The sequence below is a fragment of the Neofelis nebulosa genome, chromosome 17 (genome assembly GCF_028018385.1).
Source record: "Neofelis nebulosa isolate mNeoNeb1 chromosome 17, mNeoNeb1.pri, whole genome shotgun sequence".
NCBI classification, from domain to species: domain Eukaryota; kingdom Metazoa; phylum Chordata; class Mammalia; order Carnivora; family Felidae; genus Neofelis; species Neofelis nebulosa.
Genome location: NC_080798.1, coordinates 60,523,919 through 60,551,627, shown reverse-complemented (window position 1 = coordinate 60,551,627; position 27,709 = coordinate 60,523,919). Strand labels below are relative to the sequence as shown.

General features: G+C 56.4%; 1 protein-coding gene across 5 annotated transcripts in view; it reads left to right on the top strand.

Moving 5' to 3' along the window:
• The first annotated feature begins 5,379 nt into the window (after positions 1-5,379).
• CA5A (carbonic anhydrase 5A) overlaps positions 5,380-27,709 on the top strand; it is a 34,765-nt gene continuing 12,435 nt past the window's right edge. The window contains exons 1-5 of one of the 5 annotated variants that reach the window (XM_058707384.1): positions 5,380-6,178; positions 9,717-9,914; positions 24,235-24,353; positions 26,403-26,498; positions 26,650-26,712. In XM_058707384.1, coding sequence (XP_058563367.1) covers positions 6,022-6,178; positions 9,717-9,914; positions 24,235-24,353; positions 26,403-26,498; positions 26,650-26,712 — 633 coding nt within the window. In that variant the 5' untranslated portion in view covers positions 5,380-6,021. The remainder of the gene's footprint in view (positions 6,179-9,716; positions 9,915-24,234; positions 24,354-26,402; positions 26,499-26,649; positions 26,713-27,709) is intronic. The other 4 variants (XM_058707388.1, XM_058707387.1, XM_058707386.1 and 1 more) reach the window with 4 other exon arrangements.

The window sequence follows — 27,709 nt, the reverse complement described above, 5'->3', positions numbered from 1 at the left end:
ATCTTATTTTTTAGAGCAGTTTTCGGTTCACAGCAAAGCGGAACAGAAAAGTACAGAGACAGCATGTGCAGCCCTCGCGCGTCCACGCTCACGGCCTCCCCCCGTCACCAACATCCCCCATCAGAGTGGGATATTTGTGACAGTTCGCGAGGCCTCCGGTGACACATCGTGGTCACCCAGAGGTCACTCTTGGTGTTCCGTCTTTGTATCTCTGGCAAATATTTTCTCCCGGTCTGTGGCTTGTCTTCTCGTCCTCTGACACTGTCTCTCACACGGCACAAGTTCCTCGTGTCAACGGAGGCTCACGTGTTAGTGATCTCTCTCCCAGACCGCGCCTTCAGTGCCGTATCTGAAAAGGCATCACCACACCCAGGGTCACCTAGATTTTCTCCTGTGTCATCTTTGAGGACTTTTTAGTTTTGCATGTTACATTTCGATCCGCGATCCATTTTGAGATCATTTTTACGAAGGGCATAAGGTCTGTGTCTCGACTGATTTTTTTGCATGTGGATGTACAGTTGTCCCAGTGCCGTCGGTTCAGAAGATGCCTTCGCTCTTTTGTCACCGCCCAGCCCCCCGAGGTCGATTTCTGGGCTCCCTTCCATCCCACGGACTGATTTGTATATTCTTCAGCCAACACCAAACTGCCTTGATTACTGTAACTTCGTTTTTTATGACTGATTAATTGCATTTTGTGATACTGTTTTGTTTTTTTTCTTAATCCACTCATCCTTTGCTGAACATTTGGATAATTTCCATGTTTTGGTTTGAATAATGCTGCTGTGCACATTTGTGTACAAGCATTTACGTGCACGTATGTTTTCATTCCTCCTGGGTGTGCACCTTGGAACCAAATTGCCGGGACTCATGATAACTCTGCATTTGACTTATTGAAGAGCCCACATGCCCTCCTAAATGACACTGCTCATTGTTCTCGGTGAGCAAATGCTGCTTTCCCGATTCAGAGAGGCCCACATCGAGAGGAACCGACAGCCAGCTGCACCTCGCCAGCCTTGTGGGCGCACCGCCTTGGAAGCGGGTCCTCCAGTCCCAGATGGGCCGTCTCAACTGTGGCCTCCTGGGGCAGAGACAGGCTCTTTCTACCGAGCCCTGCCCAGATGGCAGTTGTGTGAGCCCAGGCACGTTGTCTTCAGCCCCCACGTTTTGGAGTCATTTGTCAGGCAGCAGAAGATAATTGGGGCACAGACTTGTGTGTACCCTTTTTATTCCAACCCAAACTCTCCTTGCACCAGGTAAGTATTTGGAAGAGATGACTGGCCATTCCCTGCAATGCAGCGAGCACGGATTATACACTTTACGTTGGGCCTATGGAAGCAAACAGCCACGAGGCAAGGCTCAATGAGGCAATGAGCTCAAGACCCCATACCTGAGCCCTGACTCTGCCAATTTCCAGCGAGGGAGAACTTAGACAATGCGCACGTCACTGCTCTGAGCTTCGGTTCCTTGTCTGTAGGATGGAGACCTAAATGCCTACAAGTGAGCGCCCTTTGGGCTATGGGGCAATGTAAACTAGCTGAATACAATCAGAGGAACTCCTTGATTTCCATAAATGGCAAGTTTGGAAGTGCACTTCAGGATACGGGAATGGAAATTGCTTGGCTGAGGCGATGTCAGGTACCCTGTCACGCTCTCCGTCCCTCTCTCCTTTTCCAGCCTTCCGGCCCCGGGGCTCACGTCTCCATTCTTGAGCAAGGTCTCAAGAAGAGTTCCCAGCAACTGCACACGGTGCACACCTTACCAGTCTAAGTCTCTTTCCCCATAATTGCAGCGAAACTTCCGGAGTTAACACTGATTGGTCAGTTCAGGTTACCTGTAAATGACCTTCCCTCTGGTTGGCCAAACCTGAGATACATCAGGGATGGGGTCAGCTTGACCTGAGTCCCACGGATGGCCAGTGGGGGAGGGCTAGTGTCCCCGGGAAGACTCGGGTGACGTTATCAGAGGAAAGGGACCAGGTGTCAGGCAGGCGTACACAGCATCTGCCCCTAGCACGAGTGTCCCAGGGCTCTCACGAGACCCAAAAGCGGCACCCAAGCCCATGTGAGCAGTGATGTCAGCATTGATGTCTGTCCAATGGTTGTTTCTTTTCTCCCGGAAGCTGTTGATTTGTATTTTCCAGAAGGAAAGGTTGAGTATGTTTCAACAAAGAGGAGAAAGTGTTTCTCTTGGGCTCCCAGGCACCTTTGATCCATTGATTTTCATTTGACTCAGGAGATGGTGTAACTAAGCCAGGCAGGTGGTGAGTATCTCAATAGCACTGCTGAGTTTCAACATCCTTGTGAACAAGAGATTTCCACTACAAAGCAATCCCCTTGGCTGCTCAGGTCACGGAAACAGGTTTACAAATCCATAAAATCAATAAAAGCGTGTGCCCAAAATTGTACTATAAAAAAAAATCCCTGGAGAACAAAAGAGATTACTGTGGACAAAATGCACGTGGAAACTTGCATGTATTTGCAAGATTTTTGTCCAATCAGCATTTTTTCCTATTTCCTTCTTTTTTTTTTTTTTTTTTTTTCCCAACTAGCACAGAATTTCTTTATGGACAGTGTATGTATCATTTGGAGATCTTAAAGTACTTTGGAGAGCATTCAGTTGCATTTAGGAATGAATGTGAATTTCTATCACGTAAGAATAAAGCCCTCTCTGGAGAGAGTGATGCCAAGAAATTCGAGGCGTCTCACACAAGAGCGAGCTCCACACTTTGATCACACAGTCTGCTCTATAAAAAGCTTTTGGCATGGTCCTCCAACACATATGTATTTACGAATAAATCATTCCTGTGTGTTAGGTACGATTACTGTGTGCTCTATTAAACATGTAAAATAGAAGTTATGACCAGTGAGAGAGGAAATAACGATAGAAATTCCTATCTTTTCTTCCTGCACTTTGAAGGACAGTCTGGAGTTGGCTCACATGACTGAGAGGCTTAGCCAAGTCCAAAATCTGATGGGGGGGAGGAGCAGCAGGCCGGAGACCATGGGGTGACCTGCAGAGCCCAAAGGGAGACTCTGGCAGAATTCCCTCTTGCTCAGGGGAGGTCAGTCTTTGTTCTATTCAGGCCTTCAACTGATTGGATGAGGCCCGCCCACAGTGGAGCATGTCCACTGACTTAAATGTTAATCACATCCAAAAAAATGTCTACACTGAAGGGCGCCTGGATGGCTCAGTCAGTTGAGCGTCCAACTTTGGCTCAGGTCATGATCTCGCAGTCCATCCGTTCGAGCCCCACTTCAGGCTCTGTGCTGAGAGCTCAGAGCCTGGAAACTGCTTCAGATTCTGTGTCTTCCTCTCTCTCTGCCCTTCCCCCATTCGTGCTCTGTCTCTGTCTCTCAAAAATAAACATTAAAAAGAAAAAACACATCTACACTGAAACATTCAGGATAATGTTCAACCAAATATCTTGGCACTGTGGCTCAGCCAAATTGACAGAAAAATAACCATCACGACTCCCCATGAGAAACGTTCAGTTCCAGCAGATAATTTCAACACATCATATGAAGGCTACTGATTGGTGTTTTACGTGCAAAGGAGATACTAACGAATTAGAAGGCGTTGGTTTGGATAAACATGAGGTTCTTTGGCTCAAAATACGAGGAAAGTGGGTGACAATTGGACATGTTGCGCTCCCTCAAGAGAGCAAGTTGGCATTTGTATCAACTATTTTAATACATTTGTCCTCGGACCCATGGTTGTCAAAAGTGGGAGTTCCAAAGATGTTCATGCAGTGTCATTTATAAGACAAAAAAAAATAAAATAAAATAGGGGCGCCTGGGTGGCTCAGTCGGTTAAGTGTCCAACCTTGGCTTGGGTCATGATCTCGCGGTTCATGGGTTCAAGCCCCATGTCAGGCTCTGTGCTGACGGCTCAGAGCCTGGAGCCTGCAGCCGGCTTCAGATTCTGTGTCTCCCTCTCTCTCTGACCCTCCCCAACTCACACTGTCTCTGTCTCTGTCTCTCTCTCTCTCTCTCAAAATAAATAAACATTAAATTTAAAAAAATAGGCCATCTGTAAAGGGAGTGATTTGATGAATTATGGTATATCTTTTCACAGGGTATTCTATCGTTCAAAAAAAACAAGCAAAAAGCACTGATGTAAAATCTTATTCATGATAATTATCAAGTGACTACATCTGTATCTATATACATACATATGTACACATATATACCCTTTACATAGGATATGATTATCTCCAGTATTAAAAATAGTGAGAGAGAGAGAGAGAGAGAGAGAAGATTTTATGTCGTGGAGATTTCCACAAAGAGCCACAAGAAACTGCTATCAGAGTGCAGTTCACAAAAAGATAGAGGCATTCATTTTTCACCTTTGACCTACTTGAAATATTTTTCATAACATGCATGTAAATGGCTTCTCTATCTCTTTTGATGGCAGACATTTCAGTTGCTACTGTAATAGTGGCTGAACTGATGTTTGAGTCGGCTGAGAGGGTTGCGTGGGGCAGGCTCAGTTGGCAGTATTTTCTAGATAAAGCAGAGCTCTGTCGTGTGGCTACAGGAAGGACGGGAAGACCCCAGGACCATGGGGACAGCCAGTGTGGCGTTCTACCTCAAATAGGCTGGCTGAGGACGGCCGAGTAGCTGAGCACGGCCAAGGACATGCCCTTCAGAGCAAAGGGGGCTACGGAGTGCTGGCTGACAGGGTCCCCGATGCCCGGGAAACCCGCGTTCCTTCAGGGCTCAGCCAGCTCCTAGAACGCCTGGAAGGCTGACCTGGGCATCGGTAACAGAAATACCTCTCTCCTAAGTGCATTAGTCATGGATTCGTTAAACCCTGAGGGCAACATAGCGGAGTTAGTGCTATTATTTCCCTACCTTACAGAGGAGGGAATTGGGGCAGAAGTCCATGAATGAATGAATGAATGAATGAATGAAGCTACCCAAGGGTAGGTACCCTTGCAGAATGCCTCTGTGGAAGAAAACCACGTGTATTCCAGAGTTGCAAGGAAGGCAGGCAGACGCAGGGGCCACCAGAGACCAGGTCAAAATTCTGTGCACGTGACCAACAGGGTTCTTGGGAACCCACACGTGGACCCAAGGTTCCAAACCCCTGTTCTGTGGGGTTTTCCAGATCTAAGAGTCCAGGATTCTATGATAAGTTATGACATCCCTGACCCTTTGAAGTTTGCACACTTAACCCCCCCCCCCAAATTACAATTATTCCGAATTCACCCTGAAATCTCCGTTTCACAGGTAAAAAGCGTCAGGAGGAATAAACTACTGTTTAGTCCAAAGTAGGGGTTTTTTATTATCTGGCACATGAGAACATTGCCAGTTGTATAGTCAGGGCGACTGCCTGATTCGCCGTCACAGTGTCGATACTTTGTGCATGAAAAGGGGGGCATTAGGATCCATGCTGACACGGTGACCTGGGAGCTCCCTGGGCCAGCCAGGACGTGTTACTTTAGGCAGAACAAATTTGTATCAGGTCATGTCTCTTTGTTCCTGGCAGAGAGGGGTCACCTGCCCTCCTGCCCCTCCACCTCGGCAGTGCTTTGCCTAATTCCTGTCCCTGCACTCCGGAACCTGCCACTCCCTCCGCACACACACGGCACGGCTTTGTGCCTGGCCCTACATGCATACGACACGGCTCCAAACTAGGGGTCAACATCCAGGAACAAGGCCTTTGCTCTCTCCTATTTGCCTCTTGCCCTCTTCGCCAGGACGAGCATTGGGCTCTCCACTGTGTGCTCCTGATTCCCCGGCACACTCTGCTGTTTACCAGATCGAAGCGAACCGAGGGACCGGCCACGGTGAAGGCCACAGGTCTGTCGAGGGGCACCCACCCCTATGCCAAACTGAGCATCGTCCAGAAGCTGGGGCAGGCGCGGGTTGAAATTTAACCTTCGGGATCAGGGGGTTGGGTGAGGTTCTACAAAAAGAGGTAGGCTAACCCCATTCCACGATCGTCCAGACCAAAGTGAGAGCAGAGAGTAGGAAGATCACCCTGTGTTTACGGGGCTCTGAGGGGAGCAGTTTGAAGATGTTGAGGACCCCGGTGTTGGGCAGGAGCCTTTGGAAGTCATCCGATTTCTCCGTCTCCGTCAAGCGGATGTGGGGGACCCCCCACAGTCATCCGCTGAGGCCGGAGCGAAGGTGCTCACAGGGTCCTTGTGTGCAGAGAAGTCAGACTGATACTGGTAAGTGGGCCCTCAGATTTCCCCAGATGCACTTTGATGTTTGGCTAATTCTGTAGCGTCTTCCAAAATGAGAGGCGTTAGAACCGGCCTGCTGGGGTTCAGGTTCCCAGTCTGTCTCCTTTTCCTGTGGGTGAACTTGGACAATTCCTTTAAGCTCCATTCCGTGGGGCCACCAGGAGGGTGAGACCCTCAGAAGAAGACAGTTAGCAAGTGCCCCCTGGGATGGGTTGTTACTAGGACCATCCAGCCCCCTAGAAATTAGCCCCGCCAACCAGTCCCAGCCAGTCGTTTGAGCTCCAGAACCCCTCAGGCAGAGACCATTCTCAGCAAACGTGCAGTAAACACATTATCCAGGGGCACCTGGGTGGCTCCCTCAGTTAAGCGTCCGACTTTGGCTCAGCTCATGATGTCACGGTTTGTGAGTTCGAGCCCTGCGTCAGGCTCTGTGCTGACAGTTTGGAGCCTGGTGCCTGCTTCCGATTCTGTGTCTCCCTGTCTCTCGGCCCCTCCCCTGCTCATGCTCTGTCTCTCTCTGTCTCTCAATAATAAATAAATGTTAAAAAAAAAAAATTAAAAAAAAAACAAACAAACACATCATCCAACCAAAGACTGCCCCGGGTCAGCCGCACCCTGACGGCAGTGTCCTTAACATTCTGCGACCTCCTTCATTGTGGGTCTCAGATTTCTCCTCTGTCAAAAAAAAAAAAAAGGCTGGCTGATGAGATCACTTCTGATTTTCATTCCTAAAATATCCACATCGTCCAGGTTGGCCAGTGGAAAGAGCTTGGGCTTCTTCTCAGTGGCTCCTGAGTGTGGTCACTCGGGACAAGTGACTCTTGTCAGAGGTGAGAGCGGGGCCGGCTGCTGTCATGCCCCCTGAGCCCCAGTCTCCTTGCCTGTAAAATGGGAGAAGCGCCTGTCTCACAGGGTCATGTAGACACGGAACCACATGCAGAAAGCCCGGTGCACAGTGGGCTCCCAGTGAACGTTCCGGACTCGGACTCAGAGTGGGTGCCCGGGATGGCAGCAAGGTCGGCACCGGGAGCCGGAAGTAAATCGCTGGGCCCTGCCCTGGACCTACCTGTAGACTTCAGACCACACGGAAAGGCGCTCACACCTGACCGGCCTCCGAGCCCAGCTCCCAGAGGCCACAGCTAGGTGTGCTTCAGGGCTCACCTCTGACGCTTTCCTCCACGCACGCGAAACGGGTCCACGCATTCACAAGGCTTCTCACCGAAGCAAACACGGACCCCACTGGACACGTCGATCTGCACCTGGGTGTTCTCGACTCGACTGGAGACATCCTCACAACCGTCCCTTCTTTTACGCTTGGTGTGACCGGGACGGACATCAAGCCCCTTCAACCGGAACCCTGGCCCCGCCACTTCCGGACCCCTCGGCAGGTGCCTTCCCCCCTTGACCCCCGGGAAGTCACGGTACTTATCACACGGCGCCGTGGGAGGCAGAGAGGAGGCCGGGGATGGACCGGCCTAGAACGTGGAACTGCGTCCCAGGCACTGACTGTTGTTACTATCACCTTGGGCCGTAGCGTCGATACCTCCGTATTAAACCACTTCCTTTTTGGGGAATGTGAGGTGGGCTCCAATCTCTAACTATGACCAACCACATCCTCGCACATCCCCACACCCGTGTGCAGGACAGAGTAACGTTCTGTGTCAACTGGTCTTCAGACTACCTTCAGGGGAACCCCAGGGCTCCACGGCGATTTCAGAACGCCACGTTGGACAGTCTCTTCCGCCAAAGGAAGACTGGAGCTTCCTGAGAGGTGTGTGCCTCATGTTAGCGTCTTGTGCGTCGGTATTTGGCAGAACATTTCCCTTGGGGGATAAAGAGAGTTTGTTACTAAATACACCGCCCACCCCCCCCAGTGTATTATCAGGGGCCGGGGGCCGTTCCAGGAGCCCCTGGGATTCTGGCAAGAAGGGATGGAACTTTATGTAGACTGTTTTCTCCTAAACACGCATAGCTACAGTAAGTTTAATCTGTAAATTTGGCACGGAGGTGAACAACAGAACCGATAATAAAACAGAAAACTGGGGGGCGCCTGGGTGGCGCAGTCGGTTAAGCGTCCGACTTCAGCCAGGTCACGATCTCGCGGTCCGTGAGTTCGAGTCCCGCGTCCGGCTCTGGGCTGATGGCTCAGAGCCTGGAGCCTGTTTCCGATTCTGTGTCTCCCTCTCTCTCTGCCCCTCCCCCGTTCATGCTCTGTCTCTCTCTGTCCCAAAAATAAATAAAAAACGTTGAAAAAAAAATATTTAAAAAAAAAAAAAAAAACAGAAAACTGGAACGTTGTAGTCAAAGTAACGTCACCGCGGCCTTACCGCACTATCCTCACTTTGGCGATGACGTGAGGTGATAAAACGCCCAGGCGATGAGGTGAAGCGGGATGAGTGACCGAGCCTTAGGCCATCAGCGACCCGATAGCACGTGAGAAGCGGGATCGTCCGCTGCCCGAGTGCAGTTGACCGCCAGCTGCTGGAACCGCAGGCAGAGAAACCGCGGGTCAGGGGACCTCTGTGTGACCGAAAGTGGCCGGTGGCTCAGCCTGGAGAGAACACTGACAGCGTTATAAAATGTTCCAGAGTCATCTCAATCCCACATTCCCTGGCCACGCCCAGGGACCCACGGGCGCTACCTTTCGCCGAGGGAGCGCGTCCCTTCCCCGGGCCGGACTGGTGACATCCGTGCTGGCGGGAGCATCGCACCCTGGCCGTGGCAGACAGGGCCCACACGGGCCCTTCGGGGCAAGTTCTCGGACACGTGAGCTGGCACCTGTGGCTGATGCATCCGCGAGGCTTCCCGGATTTGGCTCAGCCGGGTGGCGGGGCGGGTCCACATCCGTTCAGTGCGTCCTTCCTGGCACTGAGGCTGGTGCTTGGCCCACGGCGGGAGGTGTTGAGTCAGCGAGAAGAAGATACCGTATTACTTTATCACTTCCCGTCAGACACCTGCGTCGGCAAAGACCAGACTTACTTGGCTGCGCGGCCCTCGCCCTGGAGGCACACTGCCGCCAGGAACAGGCCCGGGAGCCCGTTCAGGATCCAAGCAGCCTCACCTCATGGTGCGCGGTCATGAGCAACGCCCTTTCACTGGGGACAGAGACTGTGTGCACGTGGTTGGCAGCCCTGTGTGCAAATGTAACACGTTGGGGGGGGGGGGGGCACGGACTTCCTGTGCTTCCTGTGACCCCTGTGGGCTGGAGCCCCAGGGTGGGGGTGGGGGGGCACGGGCTTCCCGTGACCGCACCGTGACGATGACCGCGGATCCAAAGCAGATCAATGCCGCGCGGGAAAGCCGGTTTTGGGGGGAGGGTTCAGCGAGGAGATGAGGCGAAGGCCCCGCGTGCAGGGCCGGGGTCGGGCTGCTGGGCACCTGGCGGCCCCCCGGGCTCCGCGTTGGGCCGGTTTCCAGACACCTGGCTCCTCTGGGGCCCCGTTTGTGACGAGGCCACCTGCCCCGAGGCACCAGTCACTCCAGTGCATCAGGGGAGGCCTTCTCTTCCTTCTCTCTACCCCAGGGCACCCCCTCTGGAAGGGCCCCGTCTCTGTGCCGGGGGGCACCCGGCAGTCCCCCATCAACATCCGCTGGAGGGACAGCGTCTACGACCCGCGGCTGAAGCCTCTCATGGTCTCCTACGCCGCGGAGAGCTGCCTCTACGTCTGGAATACCGGTTACTTCTTCCAGGTGGACTTCGACGACTCCACTGAGGGGTCAGGTGAGCCGGGGCCGGGGCCTGTCACAGCCAGGCCACGAGGTGGGGCTTTGCTGACACGTGGTGTTTGGGGGCAAAGAACAGAGGCATCTCAGCGTCGCGGGGCAGGGAGGTGACACTCACTTGAAGGATTATGGCGCCCACGCCCGACACTTGCACGGCTTTGCTGCACATCCTGGGGGCCGGTCGGGAAGAAACGATGTGCCAAGAGAAACGCACATGTACGGCAGGTCACAGAGGAGAGCGGAGCAGGTGGGGGAGAGAGGCGCGGTGGGGGCGGGGCCCGCAAGCGGAGGCAGAATGAAAGTGTACCAAGGCCGAGGCAGGCCGTCCAGAGCCGGGCCCCTCGCTGGTCCCTGCCCAAAGGACGCCCAGCGGCTGTGAGGCACAGGGGATGGAGCAGGGACTCCGTGAGGTCTGGGAAGCTGCCTTCCACCCCTGCTTTCCGTCGGGACTGCTGCCGGATTCCGTCTGGCCTTCCTTCAGCGCCTGCCGGTATCGTCATAAACCCTGTTTATGCCACACGCCCGTCTTCCTTCTGGGAGCGGGGATTGTCGCGCGCACGGGCAGAGGGTGCCACGCGACCAGCCCCCAGTGGAAACCTTAGGCAGCAGGCCTCTCACCGGCTTCCCTGGTGGACGCGACTTCACACGTGTTGTCACGGCTCAATGCTGGGGGGACCCGGTGTGTCCCGTGTGACTCCACGAGAGAGGGCTCTGGAGGCCGGCGCCTGGTTTCCTCCAGACAGCGCGGTCTACAGAATGTGCTTGCGTCATTTCGCTGTAATAAATCTTAGCCACGCGTACGGCTCTACGCTGAGTCTTGGGAGCGCTCGAATCTGGGGACCCCCGGCCCAGCCCCCAGTCCCAGGTCCCTCGTGGGCCAGCCCTCAGCCCATCCCCTTCCACGCACCCAGTCATCTTACTTCCCCATCATCGCCCTGCGAGGATGCCAGGCCCAGGAGGGCAAGACCTCTAGTTTATGCTGAGCGTCACAGTGCTCAGTAAACTGATGGATGAACCTCGAATGAGGAGTTAAGGGAGCAAAGGAGCCTCAATTCTCCCCTCGGGAGTGGGGAGCAGGGCGCCCGCCTCAAAGGCTGTTGGAGGAAGAAACGAGGCCTCCGCAGGGAAGCCGTCAGCGGCTCCCGGCGTCGCACGGACCAGCTCCCGAAGCAGGCTGCTGCCACCTGCCCCGGCTGCTGACCTGAGTCCGCCTTCCTGGGTCACCGGCAGCAGGACGCCGGAGCGGGAGCTTGCTCGCAGCCTTGCCCTCGCGCAGGGCGTGCGGAGCCTTCGTTAGAGCCGAGCGTCGGCCCTAGACTGTCAGTCTGCTCCCGCCGTCACCGGGAGGTGTCAGCCCTGCGTCCTGGCTCTGTCCTGACGCTGATTCTGTGTCACCCGGCCTGGAAGTGTGCGAGCGGCCGCAGCCCCCACTCCGGGCACCCTGAGCCACGTGCAGCCCATGTGCCGGCCTTCCGGGGGCCCCGGGAGAGGGGCTGGATGGTGAACGGAGGCCCAGCCTCAACCGGCCTGCCTCCGATGGACGGAGCGGCTGCGGGGTGGGGGCTTCTCCAGGTTGGTCTTCACCGTGACCCTCGGGCATGCCTCTCACATGGCGTTCGCTGAGGCCGGCAAGGGGGGGGGGGGGGGGTGGCAAAACGCCAACTCTGACCAAGGCGCGCACAGAGGAACTTCTGGGAAGGATGAGATGGGCTCAAAGGAGAGAAGGGGAAGCTGTGTTCTCAGACCCTAGAAAGCACAGGAGCTGCCCGGCACAGCGATGTGTGTGCTCACCTACTCGGTGGGCCACCTTCTGTGCCCTCGCTGGTCTCTTCCAAGTCCGGATTCCCAAGGAGCAACCAAAATTGAATTTCCAGGTTCCATGTGGTTTGTACCATTTTTAAAAATTTTTGTGCAGCAACTTCATCGCTTTTGTTTTTTTAAAACACATTTTTTAATGTTTATCTTTGAGAGACAGAGACAGAGCGTGAGCGGGGGAGGGGCAGAGAGAGAAGAAGACACAGGATCCAAGTCAGGCTCCAGGCTCCGAGCCGTCAGCACAGAGCCCGACGCAGGGCTCAAACCCGTCAACTGTGAGATCATGACCTGAGCTGAAGTCGGACGCTAAACCGAATGAGCCACCCAGGTGCCCCGATTTATTTTGAAGTAAACTCTACCCGCAATGTGGAGCTTGAACTCACGACTCCAAGATCAAGAGCCTCATGCTCTACTGACCGAGGCAACCAGGTGCCCCTTATGCAGCAAGTTGAAAAGACTGAGCAAAGAATAATAGTTCCTGAACTTTCCGTTGCTTGGTTATTAGTTATGTGAATGTAGTAATAATTTTGGGAAAAACAGATATGGTTGTGGATGTGTTCCTCTAGAATTCATACTCCTCCCATATAATTATTATGTGCAGTTATGGGTCTTACTGATATCTACATAGGTTTATTTTCCTTTCAGTCATAAAATACAAAAAGCGTCGAAGGTCACTTAGGAATTCTGCCTGTGTATCGTTAGGATACATTTGACAAAAACTGTTCAGATTCCCAGGGGAAAGGGTGTGGTGGCTGAGCGTGGCACCTCGTCAGTGGCTGGTCAGTGGAGCACCTGTAACGCCGAGTGATAGCCTCACCGAGACCACATGCTCCGGGAAGCAGTGGTCCCAGGGTAAATTGGGATGCTGTTTCTAGAAGGTGGAAGCTTTGCCGCACAGACGAGTGAACATCCTCTTTCAAAAGTACCTCCAGGGGCGCCTGGGTGGCTCAGTCGGTTAAACGTCCGACTTCGGCTCGGGTCACGATCTCGAGGTCCGTGAGTTCGAGCCCCGCGTCGGGCTCCGGGCTGATGGCTCAGAGCCTGGAGCCTGTTTCCGATTCTGTGTCTCCCTCTCTCTCTGCCCCTCCCCCGTTCATGCTCTGTCTCTCTCTGTCTCAAAAATAAATAAACGTTAAAAAAAAAAAAAAAGTACCTCCATCCAATGGATGACAGCATGGCCCTAAGCAGACACCACAGCGGACAGCGTCTGTCTCCTCATTCTCCTCAAGGACCGAGGGCCAGAGACATGACTCGTTCAAGGTCGAGCGCAGCGAGTGGAGGGTCAGGTTCAAACCCAGTTCCTGCTGCTTGGAAAGCCCACCGGACTCACCGCATCCGCTGTTTGCTGGACCCTTCTCCTTGGCAACGCTTTGCTTGCAGAAACTTGAGTACTCCTGAGGATTGCTGAGATGGGTGTTGGCTCCCATTTGACAGATAAGAAAAATGAGGCGCAGAGACGTCCATGGCCAGAAGTCACAGAGCCCGCACGACGGGATTCTGTGCTCTCCAGAGCAGGGAACTTCACAAGCGTGACCTCTCTCTGGGAAAAATCTGCACCCAACATCCACAGAGGTCGGGCGTGAAGCCAAGGCGCTGGCCCCACGTGGCACATGGGGAGAAGGTCCTGGGCTCGTGGTCAGGTCCCCAGAGAGCCAGCAGCTGCTCAGGGTGCCGGCCAAGCCCACGCCCGACTGCCCTGACAGGCGGAGCGGGGACGTCTCTGTAATGCTTCCAGGGTGAGGTTGTTGCTGTTATTTCTGTATGGGCGTCTTAACAGCACCTGTGACTTGGGCTCTAGATGTTTCTGAACCCCACGGGAGCTCAGGCTCAGGTTCGAGGCTGGAGAACGAGGCTATCACAGGTCGTAATTATCCCCCGAGTCACCGCTCACAGCCTCCTCTTGGTCAAGAATTTCAATCTCTGGGGGCGCCTGGGTGGCGCAGTCGGTTGAGCGTCCGACTTCAGCCAGGTCACGATCTCGCGGTCCGTGAGTTCGAGCCCCGCGTCGGGCTCTGGGCTGATGGCTCGGAGCCTGGAGCCTGTTTCCGATTCTGTGTCTCCCTCTCTCTCTGCCCCTCCCCCGTTCATGCTCTGTCTCTCTCTGTCCCAAAAATAAATAAAAAACGTTGAAAAAAAAAAAAAAAAAAGAATTTCAATCTCTGGAATTTTTACCCCAAGAGTAACTCAGAATTGGGCACGGCCAGCCCCGGCAGCCTCTCTCTGCTTCCGGGATCTGTCCCGGGGCGGGCGTGCGACCCCGGTCAGACCGCTGAGCGCCAGAGCTCCCCTGGGAGGCGTTGGAAGAGAATCCCTTCCCGCCTGTGTTGTGCGGGGGCAGCCGGGAGCCGGGCCCGCCGGTCTTCAGGGGAGAGCAAAGCCAAGAGGGGCGAGGAAACTTGAGGCCTGAGGCCCTTGTCGGAGCCTCTAAATGCAACTGTGCCTGAGGCCAAAGCAACCCCCGGACCAATAAATCTCTCTTTTTGCTTAAGTCAGTTTGAGTAATGATAATTCCGCCCCTTGTTTCCCAGAGCCCTAATACAGAAGACCAAAAAAAGTGACCGAGTTGAGAGAGCAGAAACGGAAGGGAGTCACCTGGGAACCGGCCGCCTCCCTCCTTTCGCCTTCTGCTCAAATGCGATGCGGGGGCAGCCTGGGTCCCCGAGGCCCAGGGCCGGGGGGACGCTGCACTTGACCCACAGAGGTGGGCGGTCAGAGCACGGGGCCTGGAGACCCCAGGTGGGTCCTCGGGGAAGCCGAGCCCAGGTGAGCCTGGCCAGCGGCGCGCTGGCAAGGGTTTGGCACCTGGCCCTCTAGGGCTCGGGGGAGGGACCGGAAGCCATTGGCAGCTTTGCCCGCTTGCCCTGGTGTAAATACTCCCGCACGGCCGGCCTCAGTCTCCAACAGTCACTGATCCCAGGCGGGGAGGAGAACTCGGCCATCTCCCAGGGCCCAGTTCCAGTCGGTCCCATGCGTCACTGTCCCAGGCACTACCCCCCCCCCCCCCACGGTCTCTGCTGCCTCTGAGCTCTCATGGGCTCTCCAAGCGAGGCCTCGTCTGTACTGGCTAAGACCGTTGCACGTGGCAGAGACTCGACTCAGACTGGCCGAAGCGAACAAGGGGAAACGTATCGGCTCAGATCCTGAAAAGTCCGGGTTGTGGCTGAGTCAGGTGGTGGACGGCCCACAGAAGGAATGGAAGGAATGGAACAGAAGGTGGGAGGAAGCTGAATCCTCCCTGGGGCCCCTGCTCCGCTCTGGTGGGGTCATCCCGGACCAGAGACGCACCTGCCGTTCTGGTTCACCCTCCGGATTGAGCAGTTTGGAGAGACAGCGCCCCTGCCCCGGCGATCACAGCTCAGGCCCGGGGCTGATCCTCAAAGCCCCGCGTGGCGGCTGGAGCGCACCGCGGTGACGGAGGACGAGCCCGCCCTGCAGCAAGGTGCTGTGCCCAGAAAAGAGGGTGGCCGGGGCTGGGAGGTGCACCGCGAGCTCTCTCCACCGGGCCTGGCATGCTTGCTGTTGACCCTGCACTGACCCCGGCCCACCCGAGTCAGGCGGCCGTCAGCGTTCAAGACCGTTGCGCCCTGATGCAGCCAGGCCTGTGCGTTGACCTGGGCCTGACCCTCACTTTCTGGCTTCTGCACCACCTTCTCAATCTGATCCAAAGGGACTCGCCACCCCCTTCCCCCCACCACCGCCACAGACCGAAAGAATTATCTGGGTGTCTCTCTCTGGCCATATAAATTACTAGATAATTCCCCCCGTGGCTCGTGTCCACCCAGGCCAATCTGGTTTTACTTTACTTGTCATTTTCCCAAAAACCCAGTTTCCTTTCTCTCTCTCCTCCTCAATTTCACATGCCCCACACCCCCCCACCCCCAGCTCGATTCCCAGGCTCTCTCCCTGTTTCCACATTCTCCCGTCCTCTTTGCTCACCGCCACTGGAAATTGGGAACTGCCAGGAGCAAAGGAAATGAAAAACGCAGCTGAAGACTGGAGCCCATTAAAACACGTTTGCGGCAAGAAAATGAGAAAAAGAAGACAGTCCCACAACTCAAAAAAACACTGGATCGACGGCAAGGAAGTGCCCCACGAGCAGGAAAGGAAGTGAGCGGGGAAGGCACTCGCCGTAGAAGTAATTTTGCAGGATCTGTGATCACCCAGGTCCGGTTACGCAAACAGGTGACCGCCAGAAACTCAGACAGAAACATAATCGGGAGGCCGAGGACATTCTCCATCAGCGTAGAAGGGTCCAGCAGTTTTTTCCAGAGGGCGAGGAATACTCACGCTTCGAGATTAGCGCCAGCCAGGGATGATGTATGACAGGTGGAGACAGCGGGGCATTCCAAGGGATTGGAGAAGCAGCTGACGGCCCGGGCCCGGGGCCGTGGGGGCTGGTGCAGGGGCGCTGGAGGGAGAGAGCTTCCTGGGAGCAGAGGGAGCGAGGGAGGAAAGTCGGCAAAGGCAGGGCCCGTCGTCGGCCTCCTCTCCCCCCACACACACCTCCTCTCCCGGGAAGCCCTCTTGCCCCAGTCCCGAAGGGAGATCCTTCTGGAAGGGGTGACAACGCCCGCCCAGTCTGCCAGATGGGGGCTCAGAGGCCGCGAAAGAGACGCGTGTTCAGTGACCCATAGTCGATGCTGCTGCTGGACGTGGCCGGGTGCTCCTCGTGTGGCAAAGCCATGTGCTGAGCGGGGTACAGCTTTTATCCCCTTGGATCCTCGCAATTACCCCCCAAAAATAGAAAATGTTCCCACACGTGGAGAGGGGACGCCCTTATCCAACATTCAGCCGAGGGCTGTTTCCAAACCCCACTCCGTGCTCGCCGTCCACAGAAAAGGAGCCAGGGCTCTGCAGCCTCGCAGGGTAGAGCCTGACGCCAGGGAGGCCAGGTGCCCTGCTGCCCTATCCCTGTTCCCACCCCGTGCACCTGTCTAGGTGAGTGGGGGGGGATAGGCCACAGAGGGGAAATCACCTCTGTCCCACACGCTAGACCCGTGTCCTGTGGGGGCCAGGCCCCTGTGCTGCGTCTCTGCACCCAGAGGCCACACAAGTATTCCTGAAGGTGCAGGGGGAGTACAGCATGGGGGTGAGGGTCCTGCTGTGGGGCAGAAAGAGAGAGAGAGAGAGAAGCGTGCGGAGGGAGCAGGCCGTCAGCTCTACGAAGCCGCCTAAACTCTCTGATCCTTGGTCCTCTCTGACCCTCAGTCTCCTCCTCTGTAAAGGGAAGGTCCGCCTGGCTCCGGAGGAATTAAGGAGCGCTCTGGGAAGCACTTGGCACTCTGGGAGCTGAATTAACAATTCGATGATAGTTGTTGCCTTTGTTCAGAATGAAATGACCCAAGCGGGGCTCGGGCCATGTGCGCGTCTAACGTCTTCCACTAGGGGGAGCACGGAGACGGCGGAGAAGCCGCCGCCGGCCAGGCGGGGTCTGGCCTTTTCTGACCACGGGGCACTCCGTGTGACCCACTCAGCTGGCGGAAGGAGAAAATCTGGAACTGCAGGCGGGTCGGCGGCATCCTGACGTGTGAGCTGCCCGGGTGGGGGGGTCCCTCACTTGCAAGGACAGTGGTGGGCAGTTTGAGGCGTCGGGCGCCAGAGCCGCAGGTACATTAATGCTCCTTCCAACGTCAAAGTGAATTTTAAGTCACTTGTAAAGTGGGGCCAACGACAGCCTTTTATCCCCCAAAGGACAGTTGGTAACCACGGCCAGTGCCAAGAGATCCCAGCTGGGCCCAGGTCCTTGAGCGCGAGGCCACTCACCAGAGATCAGCACCCAGTGCACACAGCAGGCGCTCAGTGGACATTGGCTCCTGGAGTGGAGGCAGGCCCGCCGAGCGGGGAGGTCTGCAGACTTCACTTCCACCCGTGGGGACCGTCAGGTGCGAGCCAGAGAAGCTGACTCGAGTCACACAAGCCAAAACGGAGCTGCCTGGAAGAATCCGGGGCTCCCTCCTGGGAAGGCAGGCGAGAGATGGGGCCCGGAGCAGGGTCAGGAACACGGCAGCAGGAACCACTCTGCTATCTCTCTGTCCCCGCCATCGTCCCACTCAGGACCCGAGTCCCGGGGACCTCTCCACCTGCTGCGGGAGGCGAGGCGCCTGCAGGGAGGCGGGAGGTAGTTCCAAGCTTCTGCCCTGGGGGAGGAGGGGACTCCGGGAGGGGGTCCTGGGCCTCACGGAGAGGCGTGTGGCTGCACTGACCACAGTCCCGCCTTGATGGAGCTGAAATGTCCCAGAGCAGTTATCTTGTCCCGCAAATTTGTAGGCGGTCTATCCAGTTCGAGTTCTTTCCACCTTCGTTCCTTATCTATCTGCTGTCTCCTCCCTTGGTCCCTGGGCACGGGTTTTGGGAGGGCAGAGGCAGTCTTTTGTTTGCGGGTCAGGTGGAGTGTGGTTCTCCGGGCTTGCATTCTGTGGTTCTCAGCGGGAATGAGAGCCCTGCCTGGGAAGGCCCGAGAACCCAGAGCCATCCTTCTGCCCTCTCCTCCTCCCCCCCACCTCCTTGCCCCGCTCCAGCCTGCCCTCTCTCCTCCCTGCATTCATCCTTCTTTCTTTCTTCTCCACACACACCCTCCCTCCCCTGAGACTGAGACTCATTTGCACAGGGCTGGGGCAGCCCTCCCACCCGCCCTCCTCCTCCTCCTCCTCCTCCTCCTCCTCCTCCTCCTCCCTGCATCTGTCCAGCCCACCAGCTCCTCAGGCTTGGGAACAGATTATGTGCCCAGGGGCCGAGGGGAGCTCCCAGCCAACGTGGCAAGTCTGAGCCCCCATCTGGTCCAACCCTCCCCGACCTTGGTGTCGAGGGCAGTTGTCTGACAAAACGCTCCACTTAACGGGAATCAACCTGGAAATGGGAGGGGGATCCTCACCGAGCCACCTGTCACATCGTAATGCCCAGTGTGGTAGCTGCTCTCCGTCGCTGGAACGCCGCTGACCGCTGCTTCTGAGGGGCACCCAGGAATTAATCGTTCTTGCTGTGCCCAAGAAGCTCTGGTTGGACGTCCGCGGCAGAGAGGTCCTGCCGTGATCTCTCGGCAAAGTTCCGGTAAGGACTCCGCGAGCCGGTGCAGCGCTGAGGGCCCAAGGCACCGTCCGCCCTCGCAAGGACATCTCGAGTTGGGACGTACACGGAAAGGTAAATTGGAAAGGTGACCCACGTCAAGGGTGCCGAGTGCAAGCCCCCGCCCGTCCCGCACCCCTCCCCACGCGCCCTCCTCCGGCTGGCGCCCTCCCGGGAACCCTGTGTGGCCCTCAGAGCGGCGGAAGGAGGGGTGCGTGGGACAGAAGGAGATCTCCAAGAGGAAGAGGGCCAGTTGTAGAGAATATACAGAATGTGCGGCCTGGAGGGGCGTAGGGGGAGGAGGAGGAGGGGAGACCATCTGGGAGGGGCTGGGGAGGGGGGAGACCCCTGGGGGGCGGGGAGGAAGAGGAGGCACTTGCGAGGAGCCACGGGGAGGCCTCGGGAGGATGATTTTAGGGCCTTCTGAGCCAGTGGACCCCTGGGACACGTCCGGGAGAGGGGACACTGTCTGGGAAGGGGCTCGAGCCCACACCCAGGCACGTGTCCCCCTTGCACACCTTCCCGGGAGGACAGTTTGGAGTCAGGCCAGGGCAGTTGAGGAATCAAACACTTGATGGCATTGGGCAAACCCTGCATGATGCGTCTGCTTTTAAAGACAGGAACACTCGGTCTGTTGACAACAGTGCCCGGCTTGGCCTCTGCCGCACCTGCCCCTTCGCGCCCCGTGCAGACCCCACGCCGCGGCCCCTCGGACTCTCCGTCTGTGCCGCCTCGGTGGCCCACTCTCTCTCCCTCCCATCCACCCTGCCTCTTGTTGCTTTCTGCCTAGAATTGTTCTTTGTCTCCATCCTTAGGGCTCAGCGGAAGCCCCACTTCCTCAGGGAGGCCCGCTGTGGTGCTTGGAGTAGGGCCCCAGAGCACCCCCCGTGCCCACCACGAAGCCCCTAACTGCTCGCGCTCACTACGCATTTTCTGACTGCCTGTCCCTGCGGATTCCGAGCTCCGAGAGGACAGGGCCCCATCTGTCTCGTTCCCTCTCGGTCCCCAGTGCTTCATAGAGGGTGCGGCGCATCGTAGGCACGTCGACTTCTTCTGTGCTTCGGGGGCTGGCCCAGCCCCTTCTAACGGACACTTTCTTTTTTTTTTTTTTTTTTTTTTTTATTTTTGGGACAGAGAGAGACAGAGCATGAACGGGGGAGGGGCAGAGAGAGAGAGGGAGACGCAGAATCGGAAACAGGCTCCAGGCTCCGAGCCGTCGGCCCGGAGCCCGACGCGGGGCTCGAACTCACGGACCGCGAGATCGTGACCCGGCTGAAGTCGGACGCTGAACCGACGGCGCCACCCAGGCGCCCCTATAACGGACACTTTCTTAAAGTGCGTTTGCCCGTCGAGGGCTGGGGGTCCTCTCTGGGGAGTGACAGTGGCGGCTTCAGGTCTCTGCGTATCTCTGCTTTGATGGTGATGATATTTTTAGCAATGCCAGCAACACCAGTAATGATAACGGGAAGTACAACCACCTGTTGAGCCCCTTCTGGGCTCCAGGGGCCGTGTCCGGGGGCGTTTTGTAAGCATCCCTGTATTTGATGCTCACCGTGTGCCCACACAATAGGTGTCATTGTCTCGAGATTCAGAGAAACAAAAGAACCTATGCACAGGGGGCGCCTGGGCGGCTCAGTGGGTTAAGCGTCTGACCTGGGCTCAGGTCGTGATCTCGTGTTTTGTGAGTCCGAGCCCCGCGTCGGGCTCTGTGCTGACGGCTCGGGGCCTGGAGCCGGCTTCGGATTCTGGGTCTCCCTCTCTCTCTCTCTCTGCCCCTAGCTGCCCCCCCGCCATGCTCTATCTTTCTCTGCCTCTGAAAAATGAATAAACCTTGAAAACAATTTTTAAAAAGCCCTAAAACTGGAGCCAATATGTGATGGCCTTAGAGCGTAACTACCAGAGAGCAATCTGGATTCCCTTTATGCAAGATCCTAGGGGGTGGGGTTGTGCTGCTGGAGCACGGGTGGTGTGCTGGCCGCCAGCTGAGGTTCCCACTTGCTGAGAGAATGACAGAGGTCTTCCTGGTCCAGGGAACACATGCAAACTCTTAGCTCTCGTGTGTCACAGCTTCGGAATGTTCGTGAGATCCCAGGGTGGCACCAAGAACAGGCTGATACTTGGCGATGTTGTGTTATTTTCAGTGTTAACTAGTTAGAGCATCTCAAACTTCTCTTGTACTTATTTTAAGCCTTGAAACAGCCGTGCCTGCCAAAAGCCTGCTTATCTTGGTAAAAGCACCGAACTACAAATAGATGGCTATTAAGGGCGACGGCTGTAAGCACCGAGACCATAGCATCTGGGGACAGCAGATTTCAGCATGGGGCCAGCTTCCTCGGGGTGTTTGGAGGGTCTGGCTGCTGCTGGTGTAATTCCCCGATCACGTCTCGATGCCCCTGCCCAGGGAGACAGCTGGGTGCAAAACAGCCCACCGATGCCCAAGTCTGGGGCGTGGGGCCTGGCAAGCGAAAGGCCCCCAGCTCACGAATTAGGCTTGCTCTTTAACGTTGTCTAATTAAAGGTAATTACCCTGACAGTACACTGTCCTTATGAAAAGTCATTTTGAGGTTATTTTATCCAGAGCTGCAGCCGTAAGTTGAGTCCCTAACTTTCCTGGCAGGAAAGGGGGTGGAGTTTGGCTACACAAGCCAAGGGGCTGGACCTTCAGGCAGGCCTGGGCTGGGGTCACCGGGTGACCTAGGGCGTTCTTGAAAATAGAAATTGTGCTTTCTGGCCTGCTGTTTCACTCTTCCTGAGGTGCACGTAAAGGCCGAAAGGGAGACCAAGCCCTGCGTTGGCCAAACGGCCAGATTCCACGCAGATTCCACGCGTGTCCACCAGCCTGCCTCAGCATGCCCCGCCCCTCCAGCCCAGGCCCCGCCCCCCAGCCCAGCCCAGGCTATAAACTCTCCTCTGTCTGCCCACACCTCCTTCCCCTCACTTATCTTCTCAGACCAGCTCACCATTTGCTGATCTCCTTGTCTGTGTTTGCATATGACAAGGCTAGGAGGCGCCACAGCCTTCTGGGCTTTGTGTTATGAGCCCGCCTGGTCCCCGGCCCGCCCGGGATAGTGATGTTCATCTACGGGGGGTCAGATGTCAGCATGAAGGAGATACCTGTCCCGGAGGCCCCGCTGAAGAGGACCCTTCTTTTCTGAGGGGGGCCTGAGCCCCAGGATTCCGAAGGGTGGGTTTCCATTTTCATTCCCTTGTGGAAGCAGATAGGCAGGAGGCCGCTGGCGGGAGGCTGCTTCGGTGAAGAATTCAGGGGAGAGCGTGAGGCCACGTCCACGGGCGGAAGGTGAGAAAGTCTGAGTCTACAGCTCTTCACGGGCTGAGAAAGGAGTAGTGGGGGTTCCCACGGGCCCCTCCCACCGCAGCGGCTTCCCACCCCCGGCTCTCTGTGGTTCACAACCCGGGAGATTTTTCTACATGGGTGTTTTTGGTGGGATGCACCCTCAGCCCTCAGGCTTGCCACCTGGTCACTGATGGGTGTGCTTTGGTGGCACGAGGTCTCTGGCTGGCCAGTGCCGCAAACGCCCCTCGTGCCACGGACACCAGGCGGGAACAAGCACAAAGGTTTCCGCTGCCCGAGTTCGTGGTCCTGTAATTTCCTCAGATCGTGTTTCCTGCTTCGAAGGATCAAGTGGAAAAGGCGTGAGATTTGGTGTGAGATCTGGGCTCAAATCCTAGCTCCCACTGCTGGGATTACCGACAACCTGCCTCACCTCCCCTAGTAAATGACGATGGGACCCAAAGCTACAAGGGCCAGTGGGCCCGAGCATCATGTCCCCTCCGGGGAAAAAAATCACCCCCCTGTGTACTTTCAGCCGCAGAAAATCTCCATTAAAGCCCTGCAGTTCGAACCCGCTGGGAGGTTCTCCCATCCGTCCTGCCTTCCTGCCTGCGGAGAGGCTCCTCACGCTGTGTGTGCCGTGGGCACCTGTACATTCAGACCTCGTGACTTATAGTGTTGTATACGCTTCTTTCTGTGTGCTTTTAAAAATTGAAATATCGTTCATGTATGTGTGCTCGGGAGAGTAGATCACCTCGTAAAACCATACAGCCTCTCAACTAGGTGAGACCCTAATGCTGTTCTAGACCAACAACGCTCATTTCCACATGAGGAAACACGGCGAGAAGCTCTACGATCTGGTCGAGGGCAGAATCGTGAACTGAATCTGCTCAGTGCTTTCTGCTTCTTACACTTTTTACGGCAAAAACAGGATAGAAAGCACCCCTCGCCAGTAGCCTCTGACACCGTCATAGCATCCGCCACACCACTAAATGTTTCCCTGCTTTCGCCACGCAGAGGCGTTGATGTGGGTAAGGCCACCCCGGGGATCTGCTGGGGTCTCCAGCCCAGTACCACGTGCTCCCTTCAGCTAAAAGCAAGATGTACAGGGGCGCCTGGGTGGCGCAGTCGGTTAAGCGTCCGACTTCAGCCGGGTCACGATCTCGCGGTCCGCGAGTTCGAGCCCCGCGTCGGGCTCTGGGCTGATGGCTCGGAGCCTGGAGCCTGTTTCCGATTCTGTGTCTCCCTCTCTCTGCACCTCCCCTGTTCATGCTCTGTCTCTCTCTGTCCCAAAAATAAATAAAAAAACGTTGAAAAAAAATTTTTAAAAAAAAAAAAGCAAGATGTACAGCCATTACCATCATATCTGCAGCAACTGTTGGTGGAAATCTGCTAGAAAAGTGCAGCCAGAGGCCCGCTAGCCTGGGGGCATTGGATTCGCAGCCCTCTGCCTGGACTCGGGGTGGCGCCCACAATTCCTCAGTTTAGAGCCAGCCTCCCCCCTGAGGGACACTCCCGTCTGTGTCCCTGAGCCTCATGCTAACAGCTGTTGGAGATGCCCCGCCGGGGACTCAGGGTGACTTAGAAAACGGTGTTCCCATAAAGTCTGGTCATACGGTGAGACTAGACTGACCATGGGCTGCGTTCAGTTCAGCCTGACGGAGAAGGTAGCCTGTTATATCTCAGGATTTGCTTAGGTGAGCATCCCCCTCGTTACATATTCGTTTTGGTGATGGAGTTTAAGCTGCCACTTTTTCATTCAAAAGACATCTTTTTTTTTTTTTTATTAAAGAAAAGTCTGGAAATGTTTGAGGACTGGTGTGCATCTCAGAAAGGGTTCTCTTCACCTTCACGGCTGCACCAAACGGGCTTGAGCCCCCTGCCGCCACCTGGTGGCAGAACTGGCCTCTGCATCCACTCTGGCATTTACGTTGAGCCTGTTGTGGGCCAGCTGGGGCTCGGTGACAGGGACAGGGGTGAACAGACAAGGTGCCGCCTCGCACGGGGCCCGCCTTCCAGTTTGTCATTTCAGCAGGACATCAATCTCTCCAGAGCGAAATTGTGTGACCTCAGTGTAGACACTGAGACAAACCCCGGTCCGACGACAACGGACAAACTAACACACCGGTCTGCTGGTTTCACTTTCCAGGGATCAGCGGCGGCCCCTTGGAAAACCACTACAGGCTAAAGCAGTTCCACTTCCATTGGGGAGCGGTGGACGCGTGGGGCTCGGAGCACACGGTGGAGGACCGCGCGTACCCAGCAGAGGTTCGTAGACGCTATCCTAGCACCAAAGACGTGGGTGCTTTCCACGTGCCAGGCTCGCTCGTAGGGCGGCAGAGCAGCCTGGCTGCCCAGAGAAAGGATTCCCGGGGCACGGGACTCCCCGCGCTCACGCTGGACCAGGCCATCCTGCCCGTCCCACCCACACGGCTATCCTGGGGCGAGGGTACTATTCATACTGTCCTCTGACGGAAGGAGAGACGGAGGTGCCGAGTGGCCACGTGACTTGCCAAATCAGCCAGCTGGGATTCAACAACAGAGTCTGTGCCCTTGGCCTGGCACGCAGCCACGTCCGCGCTGCTGGTCGATCGTGGACTAGAAGCTTCCTGTCTCTCAAGGCATTCGGGGCCTCTCCTGAGACCTGAAAATCTTCACGACAGAAATCACCTTCTTGAAACGACGAGACGTTTGCCACATCCCCAGATGGGAATCCGTAAAGAAAACGTGTAAGGATAAATGTTAGGAATTGGTTTTCGCGGGTACGGTGGGACGGCGAGCGGTGCCTTTTGACTCTCCCCGATATTTCGTCACGAAATTTTTCCAACGGTGACTGGCAGGTCGGCACAGGGAGAGCCCGCGAGGTTGCTGCCCAGATCCTACCACGAGCGTTTTTGCCCACATTCGCTTCATCACGTGTCCGTCCGCCCACAAACCACCGGACTTCCTGATGCATCTCAGGTCAGGGGCTGTTTTTGTGTTAACTTTTCGCTGCCATCACGGTGGAGGTGATGCTGTCGCTCGAACAGGCCTGGGATCCAGTCAAAGTAAAACATGAAACCCACCTGTGATCCCAGCCCCAGAGGTGACCTCCGGGGACGGTTTGTGAACAGGAAGTTACATCTCTGGTTGTAAGTAGACACAACTTGACAACACAGACACGAAGGAGCGGGGCCGGTTCCGTGCTTTTTACGCAGCAAGCCTTCTATCTCGGGAACTGTGTGTCTGCACGTGGTTTTTAATGATCAGCTGACTTAACGGAAGAGGCTGTTGCACAGAAGCAAGAGCAGAGCCTGGGCCCGCCGGGGGCTTTCCCTGAACCGGCCGAGCAGGGGCTGCGGGGCCCGTCCCGGCCAGGCCTCCGGCCCACGTGGGAGCGCCCGTCTCCCGTGGAGGTTTGGAAGGCAAATCCAGTCACTGGTGGGTCCGTGAAGGAAGCAGTTACAGTTGGGGCCTTGGGCCCAGTTGTCTTTGTTTCTGGGAGACTGAACTGGGACAACAGGTAGGGGGGTTCCAGGTGAGCCATGGACGGGCGGGGAGAGCTCACACCGCCCTCTGTGGTCCCGGTGCCTGTGGCTGGGAGCACTGGTGTTAGGTTGGGAGTGAGGGGCCGCCTGGAGCATATGTGGACCCCACACCCTCCACCAGGTGCCCCCAGTCCTGGACTCCAGCGGCTGCGTGGGGAGGGGCTAGTTGACCACGAGAGGCTGGAGGGCTTTCTGGACTTGGTGGTAGGGTCACCGTTCAGAAAGGCCCCCAGCACACCAGGAAATACGTGCCCACGCCCAAGCCCCCTCTTGGGTCTGGGCCAAGCTCAGCATCGGCAGGGCCACAAGCTCTCATCACACGGAAGCCTGGCCAGGCCCCGGCACCCTGCCTCCCGCTGGCCAGCGACCCAGGAAAGCGTCTGTCCCGGACTCGTCCTCTGCCCCTCATTGAAAGCCTTGTCAGTTGGCCAATCTTGATGGCGATATTGGACTCGGGAAAACCCAGGGAGGGATGTGAAGTAAGGGCATAGACGAAGTTCAAGGGAGGTGGACAGACGTAGGAAGAAAATGCAATTGGGACCACATGCTGACATTAAAACTTCTTCGCCGTTCATCTGAAATCCAGGATTTCACCGAGCGTCCCAGCAACAGGCAGCCGTCGCGGCACCGATTCCTATGTTACACCGTTCACATCGGCCTCACCGGGTGGTTTGCCCCGAGTTCGGGAGCTGCGGGCGGCGGGCCCGACTCTGCGGAACGGACGCGCGGGCTGCCCCGGGGAGGCCACGGCCGCCTCGTGTGAACGCGCGTCCTTTCTCCTGGGTTTCAGCTGCACCTGGTTCACTGGAATGCTGCGAAATACCGAAGTTACAAAGAAGCTATGCTGGGGGAGAGTGGCCTGGCCGTGATAGGCGTGTTCCTACAGGTAATGCTGGGGCGCGGCTCCCCCTGGCGGGGCGGGGCGGGTGCGCGGTGGCCAGGAGCTGCCTCTGAAACCCCGTCCGTGGAGAGTGCGGTGTGGCCCCCCTCCCGCCTGCTGCCTCTTCAAAGGAGCCTTTCTCGTCCGCGCCCTGCAGCTGGGGGCCCACCGTGAGCCACTGCAGAAGTTGGTGGGAGTCTTGCCAGAAGTCAAGCATAAGGTAGGCCACGCAGCCTGAAACCAGCAGCTCCAGAGAACCGAATTGGCTTAATTAACGATCGTTTGCAGGAATTAAAGGCCACTTTGGCAGAAGGGGGTGGCGGGGCTGGGGGAGGTCTGAGTCCACTTCTGGGAATGGGACTCACTGGGGCTGATGCCCGCGTCCACGGGGACGTCCACGGGGCCCTGCTCCCCGTGAGCCCCTCCCTCCTCCGTACCACGGGGGTGCCGGACTCCCATCTGAACTTCCCAAAATTCAGGGTTTTGCCTTGTTCACCTGCCACGGGCACTATTTGTTACTTAGTATTTTTCCTTACGCTGTCGTTTTTTAAAAATCTTTAGCCTTGTCCCAGGCAATGGCATCTACCAGGGATAACATTTGTTTTAAACCGACTGAAATAAATGCCTAACCGTTAACATTTAAGAGCGTCCATTCGCGGGCCACCCGGCACACTCCTGGGGGGAAAGTTAGCACCACCCCATCCCAGCAGAACAGGGACGCCGGGGGACCGGGGGGAGTCTCGCCACCTCGCCCGCTCGGCCCCCCCCCCCAGCTCCCCGCGTGCACCTTCCTGCACTAAAGCTCAAAAGACAATGACAACATTGCAGCTTTTCTCCAACAACAGCTGTGAAAGGACTTTGATGGAGGGGTGGAAATTCCAAAGAAATGTAGTTTATTTGTTCAGGTACCAAACAAAAGAATTCCGGGACTCGAGGAGTCACGGTGGTCCCTGGACGGATGGGCTCCGACCCGTGGTAACAATGACAAGAGTGGCTCCAGATGAAAGCTGGGGGCCAGCCCTTCCTCGCCGGGTTCACGGGGTCTGTGTGCTCCCCCTTGATGTTGACCTCTGGGCCGGCCTCCTGGGGCCAAGACCAGATCACCCCCCGCTGCCCCATCCTGCAGCTCAGGAACTCCGCAAGGTCAAGGTGCTGGGAGCATCGTCTTTCCCGCTGGTCTGCAGCCAGAGCAAACCCAGGAGGTCTTCCGCGTGCAC